Source organism: Mytilus galloprovincialis, chromosome 4, assembly GCF_965363235.1.
Source record: "Mytilus galloprovincialis chromosome 4, xbMytGall1.hap1.1, whole genome shotgun sequence".
Classification (NCBI taxonomy): Eukaryota; Metazoa; Mollusca; class Bivalvia; order Mytilida; family Mytilidae; genus Mytilus; species Mytilus galloprovincialis.
In genome coordinates, this window is record NC_134841.1 from 20,571,315 (window position 1) to 20,586,119 (window position 14,805).

General features: G+C 31.8%; 1 protein-coding gene across 2 annotated transcripts; it reads right to left on the reverse strand.

The window, feature by feature from the left end:
- Positions 1 to 1,507: 1,507 nt before the first annotated feature.
- Positions 1,508 to 13,253, reverse strand: LOC143071592 (dynactin subunit 3-like). Of its 2 annotated transcripts, XM_076245999.1 has the most exons (8): positions 13,121 to 13,253; positions 9,979 to 9,999; positions 7,152 to 7,236; positions 5,878 to 5,964; positions 4,080 to 4,163; positions 3,371 to 3,429; positions 2,792 to 2,851; positions 1,508 to 1,715 (listed from the first exon to the last, which is right to left on the reverse strand). In XM_076245999.1, the coding sequence occupies exons 1-8, from the start codon at positions 13,214 to 13,216 to the stop codon at positions 1,638 to 1,640; spliced, it is 570 nt and encodes a 189-aa protein (XP_076102114.1). In that variant the 5' UTR covers positions 13,217 to 13,253; the 3' UTR covers positions 1,508 to 1,637. The 2 variants fall into 2 exon arrangements, with proteins under 2 accessions (XP_076102114.1, XP_076102115.1); XM_076246000.1 differs by lacking the exon at positions 9,979 to 9,999.
- Between the last annotated feature and the right edge of the window lie 1,552 nt (positions 13,254 to 14,805).

A 14,805-nucleotide genomic window follows, 5' to 3' on the forward strand; every position in this document is an offset into this window, starting at 1 on the left:
TATACAATAAAATGCTTCGCTGAGTGCAGATTGATACGACCGCAGAGGTCCAACCCTGAACAGTTTGGGCAAAAATGGACACAATATTCGCGCTTGATACAGGTCTGAATTTGGATTGTAATTAAATATATGAGACATAATAGGTTTCTGACACAGAATAACTGTGGTCAAAGAACTAGGAAAAATTGATTATATAATTTGATTTTATATTCATTTTTTTTTTGCTTTTTGTGCAATACACTATGCTGTTGCGAATTCATCCCCTCCCCTTTAAAAAAAAAAAAAAATTACCCCCCTTTTTACCTTGTGTGCAATGCACTATGCTGTTGCGTTATGACCTTCTTCCCCCGAAAAACAGAATCCCCCCTTTTTTTGGCAAAAAGAAAATTTGAAGAAATTTCAGAAACCCGAAATGAAAAAAATTGCACTCCACCCAACCATTTCTTTTTTTACCCCCCCCACCCTTTCTTAAAAACTTCTAAAAAAAATTGACAGGTAATCATCTCAAGACAATTCAACATTTCTTTATACATAATTTAAAAGCAGTGTAAGGGAGGTAATACAACATTTATCCCTTACACTGCTTTTAAATTGTTCATTAACCAGCAGACCCTTGTTTCCCCTCTTATTCCTAAATGGTTTTAGCCATTCCCCCCAAAACCAATCCGAACCATCCCTTTGTGGTATGGAAACTTGTGTTATAATTTCAGAGAGATTCATACACCGTTCCACAAGTTATTGTCTAAAAACTTTTGACCCCTCATTCCTAAGCTGTTAGGACCATAACCCCAAAAATCAATACCAACCTTCTTTTTGTGGTTATAAACCTTGTGTTTAAATTACAGATTTCTATTTACTTATACTTAAGTTATTGTCCAGAATCCAGATTGGAAGAGGACGACGGGATACCAATATACGACCGCAAAAGTTTTTGCGGCCTTTAAAAAAGCTGACAATGCAAAATCCTCTAGAACTGTACATTTGTTGACTGATAACATTTATATCTTATTGCTTAAAAAACTAGCTTAGATGCTAAAAATCATTTCATCATTTTTTTGTCCTTGTTTAGTTATAATGTATGTATGTGCCTGTCCCACGTCAGGAGCCTATAACTCAGTGGTTGTCATTTGTTTATGTGTTACATATTTGTTTTTCATTTATTTTTTGTACATAAATAAGGCCGTTAGTTTTCTCATTTGAATTGTTTTACATTGTCATTTCAGGCCTTTTATAGCCGGCTATGCAGTATGGGCTTTGTTCATTGTTGAAAGCCGTACAGTGACCTATAGTTGTTAATTTCTGTGTCATTTTGGTCTTTAGTGGAGAGTTGTCTCATTGGCAATCATACCACATCTTCTTTTTTTAATATGAACCTTTGACCTATTGACAGCACATTGTAAGATTTCTGCCTGTTCTTTAAATCTTTAATCTGTATAAATTTCTTTCCAAATAAGCCATTGAAACTCAAGTTTCTGGGGGCATAATACTAGTTACAAGAGACTACAAATAGCTTTATTCCTTTATTGTTAGCACATGTACAACCCAATTATTCCTTTTCCACAATAATGTCAAAATATGCATGATAAATTATATTATAAATATTGCACGATTAAATGTATCTGTGAGATTCAGTCCTCCTATGATTTCTGTTTGGCCTTCTCTACTTTAGTAACCATCTGGTCCCATTGTATAAGTTGTTTGGAAACTAATGACACCTAAGTGCTAGTTAAGGGAAATTCTTTATTGATTGTAAGTTTGAAGTTACCTTCTAGACATGGCAGTAAGTGTAAACAGTTAATCCAGGCTCTCTGGCTTACGCAACCAATAAAAACTAGCTGCCATGAAATAGCATGGAAGTGGTGCTTAAAAGTGGCTTTAAAACACAAAAAAACAAAATCAAATTAAAGAATAAATTAAAGTGAATTGTATGGGACAAAAAACAACAAGGTAATTAGTTTTGATCACTTGGTAATATAATTGATGTAGAATCCAGAGCTTTTAGATTCAAATCTTTACTTGGACACCTGGTGTAAGTTTTAAGGTTCAATGAAAGTTTAATTTATTTGTACAAAAAATTTCTTGCTGTTTTCAGTTGATTATACATTTTTTTTTTTATTTTGACTTTTTCTAGAATATGTCTTTTCCGTGAAACAATACACCTTATCGCTGTTTTTTTTTTTTTGCATTACTGGACATCACACAGGTTCCTGTAAAATTTGGATGTCATAATCAAAGACAACAAAGACAACCACAAGTTTGAGAACAGGTCAGCTAAAATGTGTCTTCTGATCCTGGTAACCTTCATACTATTATTTCTGGAAATGCCACTGCTGCTGAAGTTTAATGGAGGCTGCATCCAATTAATACACATTGTAAGAAAAGTCAACACATCTGACATAAAATCATAATCAGGATTAAGTCAGACACACTTTCTAACTTGCCAAAAAAACAATCAAAAGCTTAAATGTCAAAGCAGCACATTATGTTGTATAATTAACAACTTTTTAAGTCCTGCATTATATTTGTCAGTCTGTGACTAACTTTTTACAAAACTTTGAGTTGTACAAAATACTTATGATTTTTTATCTCAAGTTAAAATGACCTAAGCTCCACATGGATTTGACAAAACCGTTGGTGCATTTCAACATTGTACTTTAATCAACCTTTTAACTTTTTTATCTGAGCATCAGGGTTGAGTATTTTGTAGACATAAATACTTGTCTGGCATACAAATTTACAAGCCTGGTAATTTTTGTAATTTTTCTAGTAACAAGATGTTTATAAAGGATACAATAGTATTATAATTCTCTAGCAGACCTCTCACATCATCTGTAAATAGTCCTGTCTGGTCCTGTAATGTAAAATACAACACAATCTACTATCAATATGTAATGTAAAGCAGTTTATCATTCAATACTCACAACATGGATATATTTACAGCAGAATGCATTGAGTGTGTAGGTAAAGGTAATATCTTTGGTTTGCTTGCTTGCTAACTGAACTGTGAAGTCATTGTAGTGGTCTACAATTGTTGTATCCACTTCATTTTAACTTTTGTGGATAGTTGTCTCATTGACAATTATACCATATCTCCTCATTTTTTATAACATAGATACTGTTCTTGATTTTTCAGTGATGTTTTTAGTGTCTGTAATTTTTTTTTAAATCTATGAAAGCTTATTTTAGTGATCTGGAACCTGTAATTCAGTGGTAAACAAATGTAATGTCCTGAGGGCTTGTTTGATAAAACAATTTAGCAGTCTTTTGAAAAACTACCTGACTAGTGTGTTTATCTAATCCTGTTTCTTTTTATACTGGAATGAAGAATTCCTGACCATAAATAAGAAATGTTACCATTCTCTAAACCTACCTGTTGGTCAATCTGGATTTTACTCAGTTCTTGCAGTTTTGATGAATGTGATGGCATGCCTGAAAAAAGGTTAACATGGTTGAGTATTACAATAAAAAATTTGGATAGTCGGATGTTTTAGGTGTCACACCACCAATTACTCCCTCCAATTTAGATTGTATGTAAAAGTAGACCTACTCTGACACAAAATAGTGCTTTTGATGTCCGTGCTTATTTAAACTAATCAACAAATTTGCAGAAATGAAACTTTTTGTGAAAGAAAAATATATTTAGACCATTTTGAGCCAATATTTACTTGTCTATGAGTTAGCATCAAGAATTGAGGATTAATGCGTTCCATAGTATAATTTAAGATTTCCAGAAAACCAGGGGTTATTGTGGGAAGTCCTCTATTCAAAGGTCAGTTTTGTTCTTAGAAGGCTTTAAATGTATGTTGAAAATTGGCATGTAGAAAGCTGATACATGTACAATTCAGGATATACCTGGTTTCTATGCAGTTAAACTTAAGGTTAAATATTTAGAAAGCTGTCAAATTTACAAAATTTGGTTGATCTGATAGGAACTTTTAATTAGTGGTTTGACACCTTTGGGTTAAATAGAAAATCTTTCCACAATATTCAGAACAAAGATTTTGGTCATCATGCAAAAAGTGAGATATTAACTGAACAAGCAATTTGTTAAACATAAAGACTCCATATGTTTAACTCACCCTTTATATGAGCACTGTCTAAAATTTCTTTTAATCCTTCCATCTGTTCCAATCTGTTTGCTTGCTGATTCAGAAAATCTTCCTCTGAAATAATATGATCATAGCTGTTATAAAACAAGAATGTGTCCGTAGTACACGGATGCCCAAATTGCCCTATCACCTTCTATGTTCAGTGGACCGTGAAATTTTGGTTAAAACTTTAATTTGAAATTAAAATTAAAAAGATAATAAGGAAAATGTGTAATAAGTTTCAAGTTGATCAAAAACTACCATGACCAAAAACTTTAACCTGAAGCGGGAAGACAGACAAATGGACAGGCAAACGAACGAACAGACGCACATACCAGAAAAAAATATTGCCCATAAATGGGGCATATGAACTATTGTTACTTTATATATAAAATACCACCATTGATTTTCATATAGATTACTTTAGTCTCTGTTAAATTGGCATTTTTCAAAACAACTTACAGAATTAATCACTGCTAAGAAATACTTAGCATGAGTTAAGTTTTATCCTGTCCAGTACTACAGTATAAACTTCACATAACATTTCACTGCATATAAGATAATAACCACATCAGAAGTAAACCAATTGCCTTGTTACCCCTTTTTTCCTGTTGACAAGCTATGATTTTTAATTTCATTTCCTTTATTTATTATTTATTTTATAGTATAATAACCATAGCATGATGCTACTTGAATTTTATATTTTTTTTAAAGAAACAGCAAATAGAAACAGAACTGTGTTTTTACACACCCAAGATATATATGAATGTCAGACACAGACATATTTTCTGCAATGAAATGCAAGGTTTATTTCCTACAACTGTCAAAAACAAGTAAATATTTTGTTCATCCCTTTTTTGTATGAAACGGGATATGACATTCTATAATTTGGTGTACTGCACCTCATATGCGTTTGCAATTATAACATAACACTTTAGAATGAGTACATATAACATTGAATAATATGATATGATATGAATTAAATTGAGAATGGAAGTGGGGAATGTGTCAAAGAGACAACAACCCGACCATAGAGCAGACATTGTTTTATTTGATATTTTAAAAAAATAATCACATAGTATAAGAACACATCACCTGACCCCAACAAGTCGTTGAACTCTGACTTTCTAAATCAATAACAAATAGTTCAAAAATTGAAAATCAGGATTTATAGGGCCCAGTCAGTAAAAAAGATAAATTCATAAACACAAATGAAATGAAAAATTGTACACAAAGGGACAAAATATAGAGGATAAAATACTATAAAAAAAGAATGTTGGATCTTAATTTGGGACTATGATGTCAGATTCAATGAAAAGTGGATTAGAGACCAGACATCGAGACTGGACATCAATCTGAGCCTCACTGCTAAAAGATAGATAATTAATGCTTGTACTAGGCTGTGTGTAATCCATACTTTTACTAATATTACAAGTTAACATTATATCATAAGTGTATTTGTAAACATGTTTAGTTTTGTAAATTTTTTCAATGATTAAATTAGGGACGACATCAAAAGATCAATGAAGGATAAAAAACTTAATTCACATAGTTTTTTCACTGACCCCCACACCCCCCTCTTAACTTAATTTGGGAAAAATTGATTGACCAATAGGGATATATGTAAAATCGATTTTAGATTAACAAAACTTGCAGCAATGTTGACCCCCCACCCCCAAACTATTTGATTTAAGTTTTTTATCCTACATCGATCTTTTGATGTCGTCCCTTAAAAAGACATGGTCAAGTTTGTTTCATAATTTCATTGAACTTTTAAAACTAATCCTACCAGCTAATATAATATCTGTAATAGCTTCATTCGACAAGGTCATTTCATCTGTGTAACCTGGATCTAAATACTTTCTCAATTCTGTCACTAAAATGAAAACATCTAATAGTTTAAAAATGTCCTATTGTATGATTATAAATGCAACAATGTGGTATGGCATTTTATCGCTATTTTATTTGTGCATTTTTCCTTTGATATTTTTTTGTGATATTTTTTCATATCATGCTACTTGCTTGAGATGGAAAATTATCGCTAGAAACTAAGGAGGCAGGTGGTGTTGCTAATGAAATTGACATGAAATTGACAACATCATTAGAGGTAAAATAGTGATAAGCTGTACCGGCTCAAGCGAGAAAATCAATCTCATTGAGATGATCAACGATAATCTATAAGTATGTGTCATTTTGCAAAAATTTTGTGTGTCATTTTGTGTATCACTTTGAATCAATAACATGCCATTTTATGCATCAATTTGCAAAGATTCTGGGTGTCATTTTGTGGTTCATTTTGCAACAATACAGTATGTCATTTTAGATATATCATTTTCACTTTTCAATACATATATATTTCACCTACAGTTTGAACTACAATAGATACAAGAAGATGTGGTATTCATACTATGTATGAAACTACAAAATAATTATCTACTAAAGAATGAAACTGCATAATTGAAAAAAAATCCTAAAGGAAGTTTGCCATGTAGTCCACTTAATGTTTTTTGTGATAAATTATTTATGCTTATAATATTTCTTCAATCACATTCATAACTGAATTGATTAATTAAATAACCTTTTTAGTTGAATTGTAAATTGGGTTATTAACCAACCAATGTTTAACTAATATTCTAAGATTTATTTCAGAAAATTGTCTCTCTTATCAGAGGATGGTTTTCAGATGGAGATTTTCATTTTTTCTCTCAATTTTTGTTTGTTTATAAAGTTTGATTACATTCTCATCAATACCTTATGAGTTATCACCGCCATCATATGTCATGTAGGTAACTATATGTTGACATAGAACTCATCTTTAATATAACTGAACTAAGATAGACAAAATCTGGTTTAGAGAAATGTTAAATAAATATATCCTGATTTTTCTATGCCATATTAAAAAAAAAAAAAGGTTTTAACATTATTATATGTATAATCAGTAGGTAGCAACCTCTGAATTGCAAGTCAAAATTTAAAATGATATGTTTGCAATATAAACCAGGTATACATAGCAGTCTTTCAAAACCAATATTACTACATGTACTAGTATTTCCTACATCTTACATCTATTGTAGACTTTAGGAATGGCCTTCTTTCCTACTGTTGCTTTCTTTACTTCAGCATGAGCATTAAGTAGACTGTGTATACACTGAAATATCAAAAAAATTATATAATCAGTCTTATTAGACACATGCTAATGTTTATTCTAAAGATTCTGTTGTTTTTAAAAAAATCAAGCACATAAAGCATGTAAAGCAATATGGTCCCCAAACTTAGAACAAGTGGAGATTTAAATGCTTTCAAAATCATAACTTGATAAAAAAAAAAAAACAACAACAACAAAACAAATTGGAATATATATAGGCTAGTCCATCACAAATTGCATATCAACATAATACAAGAATAGGTGTTTATAGGACACCATACACTACTCACAATATCACATTTCTATATTCAGGGACCAACAATTCTGGGTCAAAACTATAATTTGGCTAAAAATTTCACATTATAATAATTAATATTATGTTCTATATTGGTTGACGGTAAATTTCTTTAAAAAAAAAGCTTTAGCCTTACATGTAAGTAGGAATTATGTTGAGAAAATTTTTGATGTATGATCAGTCCTCATCATGCTGAGAAAAAATTACAGGGCAACATTTTTAACCCTTGCTTAATTGACAAAACATAATTTTTGATTTCATTAACACATATATTTCAACAAAGCATGTTCTAATTGCTAATGACATTAAAATATATGTTTAACCACTTAAACGACAGTTTAATTAAGTTTATTAGTAATAGCTACATGTCATCTGTTTGTATATTTATCATCCTTTTATGAACATACCATACTTGTTTTAATATCATATATATTATATGTGGTATGTGGTTTTCTACCGGTTCAAACAAATATATAACATTTATTGTTGTGGTATCTATACATCTATAGTGAATAAATTATAAGTTAAAATCAATACAATACCAAGTTCATTATAGTACATGGACTTTTCAATTGTAACATGATTATAAATGAACTACTGTGGCTTCATTATTATTTGTTAGATACCAATATATATATATGATGGTATGCAGACTTCAGCAAAACCCTGAAATTAAATATCCACTAACACTGTAACATGCAAGTTTCCTTAATCCACCAAAAATTGGTACCAAGTAAATGTATGAATGCACAGTATTAGCTATTTTACAAACATAAAGAGGCAGTTTTTCCCTCAAATATATAATAACTGATAACCAGGTGCTCCACAAGGAGCAGCTTTATACGACCACAGAAGTTGAACCCTGAACAGTTGGGGCAAGTATGGACACAACATTCAAGCTTGATACAGCTCTGAATTTGGATTGTGATTAAATAGTTGACACAACATAGGTTTCTGACACAGAACGAATGTGGTCTAAGAATTTAAACTTTAAAACTTTTAAATTGGACATTTACCTATTACTGTCCAATATCCAAAATCAAAATACGTGTTAGATTCAGCATACATTGTATCAAAGAACCCCATGAATTCAATTTTAGTTAAAATCAAACTAAATTTAATTTTGGACCCTTTGGACCTTAATGTAGACCAATTTGAAAACGTGACCAAATATTAAGAATCTAAATACACGATCATAAACCTTGTCTTAAAATTTCAAAGATTTCTATACACTTATACTCAAGTTATTGTGTGAAAACCAAGAAAAATGCTTATTTGAAACCCTTTTAGGGCCCCTAATTCCATAACTGTTTGGACCAAAACTCTAAAATCAATCCTAACCTTTCTACTGTTGTCATTAACCTTGTGTTTAAATTTCATAGACTTCTATTTACTTAAACTAAAGTTAGTTTGCAAAAACCAAGAAAAATGCTTATTAGGGCCCTTTTTTGGCCCCTTATTCCTAAACTATAGGGACTGTAACCACCCAAAATCAATCCAACCTTCCTTCAGTGGTATTGAACCTTCTATTAAAATTTTATAGAAATCCATTCACATAACAAAAGTTATTGTCCGGAAACTAAATGCGTCTTCGGACGACGACAACATACCATTATACGACTTTGCGGTCATATAAAAATTCCTTTTTCTTTAAGCTCAATTTAAGGACCTTATAAAGAATGATATGAAATTTTATCTTTGGGTTGCTGATACCCAGGAGGCCCTTCATTCATTTTTTTACTGCATGAATAGATAGCTGTAAGGTTTGTGTTTGTTCAGCATTTTTATCAGAATTAAAAGTAATAGATGGTATAAGCAAAATAAAGATCAAAGGATAAAAATTTCTCTAATTCTTACACACTAGTGGATGAATATAATGTCACACTTGATACAGTGGTAGAATCTATATATATATATATATATTTAAAATGTACAATGAATAATAAACCAGAAATTTTCTGAAAATGTGGTACATATACATTTTTTTTCACTCTTAAATAAAACTATTCAAAATGTTTAAAAAGTATGTTTAAAAGTTTGTTAATTCACGTTTCTTTAATGGAAAATTATCATATCTCACTACATGTTGTGGCAGAATCTAAGAATTAATAATTTAAGTTCACCAACCACCACTGACCAAACCATCATAAATTATTGTTTTCACTTTTGCATACACCTATATTTGTTGTCACAGATATATACATGATATATGTTCTATCATGTTTATATCAGGGTATAACTACTTTATAACATGTAATATACATGTAGGAAAGACTGAACTATGATTATATTAAATTTTCACCCAAACCAAATGATTATGTACATGAACATGTGTTATAACTCAACAAGATTATAAAATATGCTTGACTCAATACATTAAAGGTATTTCACCAGCCACCAGCCACCAGATATTTTGATTATAATTTGTAACTTCTTGTTATATTATTTACCTGGTCTTTAGATTTTGAGTCCTGTGGAAAATAGAAAGACAAACATTCAATCACAACATGCAGCATGCAGAACATCTAGCATTCATGTGCTCAAAATATACATCATAAATAAAACATGTCATTTTGTAACTGTCAAGATGACCTTATTATTAAGCATTATATTTTAGCTAGAAAAAAATGTAAATCTATATAAATCTGTAATCATTTAATACATACAGTTTACACTAACTATGTTTCTATATATAACATGTATTCAGACCATCTATTATTATTTTTAATTTTAATAGTCAAAAACAACAGTTTCTTCCAAAGGTCAAATTAAAATATAAAATGTATATATATATAAATGTGCATAATGAATGATAAACTACTAATTATATGAGCATAATAATGATATTAAAGAAGATAATCAGCTTGGTCATTTTGGTCAAATCTTAATTCTACATGTAAACCCTTTCATTCTGCTTAAAAAAAAAAAAGAAATCAGAATTTTTAATTTAAAACCCATTAGGCCACACCAATTTAAGTACTTGTTTGACGGACCCGCCCGCACCTATTTTTTTCTAATCAGATTTTTTTTTTTTTTTAGTATTCTCGCTTCCTGCCTCCTAAAATCAATGAAAATGTAATCATGTCCATTTCCTGCACCGTTTTGTTTTTTTATAAATATAATAAAAAGGTATTAACACTTGATTTAAAATTCACATTCTTACCTGTATAATGTTTTTTTAAAAACCTATAAGCACCCCACCACACTGTGTAAATATTTGATTAAGCATTACACCTATATATCCCAAGACGTAAGAGTGCTCCGATATTTTTATAATAGAGGAAAATGTATAGAACAGAACACTGGTTTTCCTCCCCCTTACTTACATTCCCCATCAATCATGTCAATATCATGCTGATTTTTGTTGTTAGAATAACGTACGCAGAACTTCTGAAGGAGAAATTGCCTTCAGCTGCAAATGTATTGTATGTCTGTTGTTTACTCGAGATTGTTCAGTAGTTATGATTTGTTGATGTGGTTCATAGGAATCAGTGTATGTCTGTTGCTTACTCGAGATTGTCCAGTAGTTATCGTTTGTTGATGTGGTTTATAGGAATCAGTGTATGTCTGTTGTTTACTGGAGATTGTCCAGTAGTTATCGTTGTTGATGTGGTTCATAGGAATCAGTGGCATATCCAGAAATTTTCATAAGTGGGGGCCCACTGACTGCCTAAGAGGGGGCCTGCTTCGGTCATGCTTCAGTGATTCCCTATGTAATCTACCAATTTTTTTCAAGGGAAAATATGAGCCCTTTTGTACTTAAAAGTGTGTTTACAAAAAAATATGTAAAGGGGTATTATAACATTGAGGGGTTGTTCCCAAACTGATTATGACTTTGATGGAGAATTGTCTCATTGGCACAAATACATGTTCATGTACCACATCTAAATATTCATTTTTTATTGGCGAACAGGGCAAAAACATTTCATAAATTAAAGAAATGCCAAAGTACAAGTGATAAATCAAGTTATAAAATGTAATATTGCCAAAACCTGTTATTATATGTTTAATTTTTTTTTTATAATCGCTCACCTGTACTTTTCAAGCTTTGCCTCAAAAATTTGCAATTTATGTCCATTTCCCGCACCGTTTTTTTTTTATAAATATTATAAAAGGGTATTAACACTTGATTTTAAAGTTCACATTCTTACCTGTATATATAATGTTTTTAAACCTATAAGCACCCCAATTTTTGAAGTCCAAAAATCTGTAGAACAAGAAATTGAATTGGTGTGGCCCTTATTTTCTTTATCATTTCTTGTTTGGCTGTCCAACTTGTCCATTGGAATCAAAATGAATATGAAAGAAATTGAAAGTTCTTTAGGATTTTTTTAATACTAAATTGATCTACAACTTTAGCTTGGTTAAAGTTTGAACAGTTTTGGACATGATTACAAAATTAATTCAGATAATATCTATATTCAGTATATTGCATGGTAAACAAGATGTGTCCATAGTACATGGATGCCTCACTCGCACCATCATTTTCTATGTTAACTTCAGTGGACCATGAAATTGGGGTCAAATTTCTAATTTGGCATTTCAAGTAGAAAGATCATATCATGAGGAACATGTTCTAAATTTCATGTTGATAGGACTGTAACTTCATAAAAAACTACCTTGACCAAAGACTTATTTAACCTGAAGCGGGACAGAGGGAAGCACTCAAAAGACCAGAAAACATAATGCACCTTTACTATCGTAGGTAGGGCATAAAAATGGAGCTCATCACAGGGGCGGATCCAGACATTTTAAAAAGGGGGGGGGTGCTAACTATATATCCCCATTCAAATGCATTGATCATCCAAAAAAAGGGAGGGTTCCAACCCCCGGAACCCTCCCCCTGGATTCGCCGCTGCATCATGCCAATACTGTGCACGCAGATATACATGTATTTTGAGTGCTTTAGTTGGGGTCCCTTTAGTTACTCCTTTTACGAGATAACATGCAGCTAAATATAACATGCACACAAATTTGCTTACTGCAATAAAACACTTCATTTAAATCTGACCGTGCATGGATGAATAAAGCATTGTAATTTTAGAACTTTCCTGGAATGGAATAAATAGCAATTATGTGTATACAAGATAGATGCCAGTATAAATATACAATATTTAGGTCAATGTCAGACAAATTTAAACTTTTTTGTATGAGGCTGAGAAACTGGGGAAGGGCGAGGTTCTACCAAGCCCTTTCCCAGTTTTGTGCTGAGTACAAAAGGGGTTCATATTTTGATGACATTGACCTAATATTGTTTCTATACTGCAACTGGATGAATATATTATATAATTCTGAGATGTATGAATAATCTGATAATATCATAATATGTGAGCTTGTTGCTTGACTAGAATTCTGCCAACAAGTATTGAAGTAATTAACTTCTTTAGTATGTAAGACTTTTTGATTCGGCATATCGAGTACTCATTATTGAGTTAAACTTCTATAATAACAGATCAAAGAAGAAGATTTGATAAAAGTCAAAACAAATTATTTATTTATAAGTCTATCACCAAGTTCACAGCTTATTTACATATCATGTTCAGCAATATCTTGTCTTAACCGTATAGAATGAAACAGTTTTTGAAGTCATACTTTAGGATATAGGGCATCTTTTTCAGAAGTCCCAAACACAAGATTTTCTAGTAAGGAAATTCTTTTTTCCACCGTTTCCAGATTTCCGTCAGCCATTTTCCTTGTTGACTAGATATACCAAGTACAAAAATTTAGATATTAGCAAATATCTCAGGACAAATAGGTTCTGATAAGGCAAGAATTCCAAATTTTATAATCGGTATTTATTTTGCCATCAAATTATTTATACAAAAGCATAAGACAAAAATCTTTGTACATGAACATTGTGTTACAATATGGGTCATCTCAAAGTAATTTACGTAGTATATCACTTACATGTATTAACCCCGAGACCGGAGCATAGTGTTATAGTAGTCTCAGATTAACCTAAACGGATCAATCAAAAATCAGTAGCGTAGCTTGCCTTCTGCTTATACCGAGGCAGGGGGTCAGGGGGGGGGGGGGGGGGCTATAGAGGTTTTTACAATTTGAACAAGAAAAAATCGTTAAAAATAGTTGCTATTCAATGTTATTTCATCATATTAATGTTAATTATATGCCTTACTATCTATACGTAAAGCTATAAAAATGACATAATACGTGAAGGTATCACATTAGACAACCAATGAAAAGTCAGTTTCCTGACTTGCTAGCAGTTACAGAAAGCAGGAACATATATATTGACATACTGTTCCCAGCAGAAAGCCAGCTCAAATGCCTAATGGCTCCCAATATATTTCCAAGCCGTAGTACACTCTAATATAATTGGCTGTACCTCACACGTCATATCACAAGAAATCATGACCTTGCTCGGTGGATAGAAGAAACCTGTACAAAATGTTGAAATACAGAAAAAACAAGTGAAACTGCGAGCTACTGCTCACTGATGATAACCCCGCCGCAAGTGGATAATATTAATAGTGTAAAAATATGCAAGTGTTCGGTAAACAGGAAGTTGTCGAGTGATGAATCTGAAAACGCATCACACGGTATAGCTGACTTATAAAAATCCTGAAACCAAATTTCAGAAATCCTTGTATTGTAGTTCCTGAGAAAAATGTGACGAGAATTTTTAACTTGGTTATCATGTGTAAAATCATACAAGTGTTCGGTAAACAGGAAGTAGTCGAGTGATGAATCTGAAAACGCATCACACGGTATAGCTGACTTATATAAATCCTGAAACCAAATTTCAGAAATCCTTGTATTGTAGTTCCTGAGAAAAATGTGACGAAAATTTTCAACTTGGCTATCATGTGTAAAATCAGACAAGTGTTCGGTAAACAGGAAGTTGTCAAGTGACGAATCTGAAAACGCATCACACGGTGTGGCTGACATATATAAATGTTGATACCAAATTACAGAAAGGGTGGATGTGTAGTTCCTGAGAAAAATGTGACGAAAGTTTCATGGGACGGACTGACTGACGGACGGAATGACAGACAGAGGTAAAACAGTATACCCCCCCTTTTTTAAAGCGGGGGTATAAAAAAAACAAACGCAAACATTAAGGCTTATTTGTACTAACGGTTTTGTGGTGATCATTTATTTGGTCGTAGGTCACGAATCAACGAATTATAGATAATCTGACCACAAAATGACAGCTGGATTGAACAAACGAATTTCAGGATAAACTAGGAGAAAAACATATGCTTCATGTAAAGTGTAGCACGACACTTGTTTTAGTGGTGTATTCCTTCGAAGGT

Bases quoted from the DNA above. Each gene is read 5' to 3' on its own strand.
- LOC143071592 (XM_076245999.1), bottom strand. From the start codon at position 13,216: ATGGCTGACGGAAATCTGGAAACGGTGGAAAAAAGAATTTCCTTACTA. The intron at 7,237-9,978 runs GTAAATAATATA...TTGATATTTCAG, and splicing joins ACTCAAAATCTAAAGACCAG to TGTATACACAGTCTACTTAA. The intron at 5,965-7,151 runs GTAAGATGTAGG...TTTTCATTTTAG, and splicing joins TCCTAAAGTCTACAATAGAT to TGACAGAATTGAGAAAGTAT.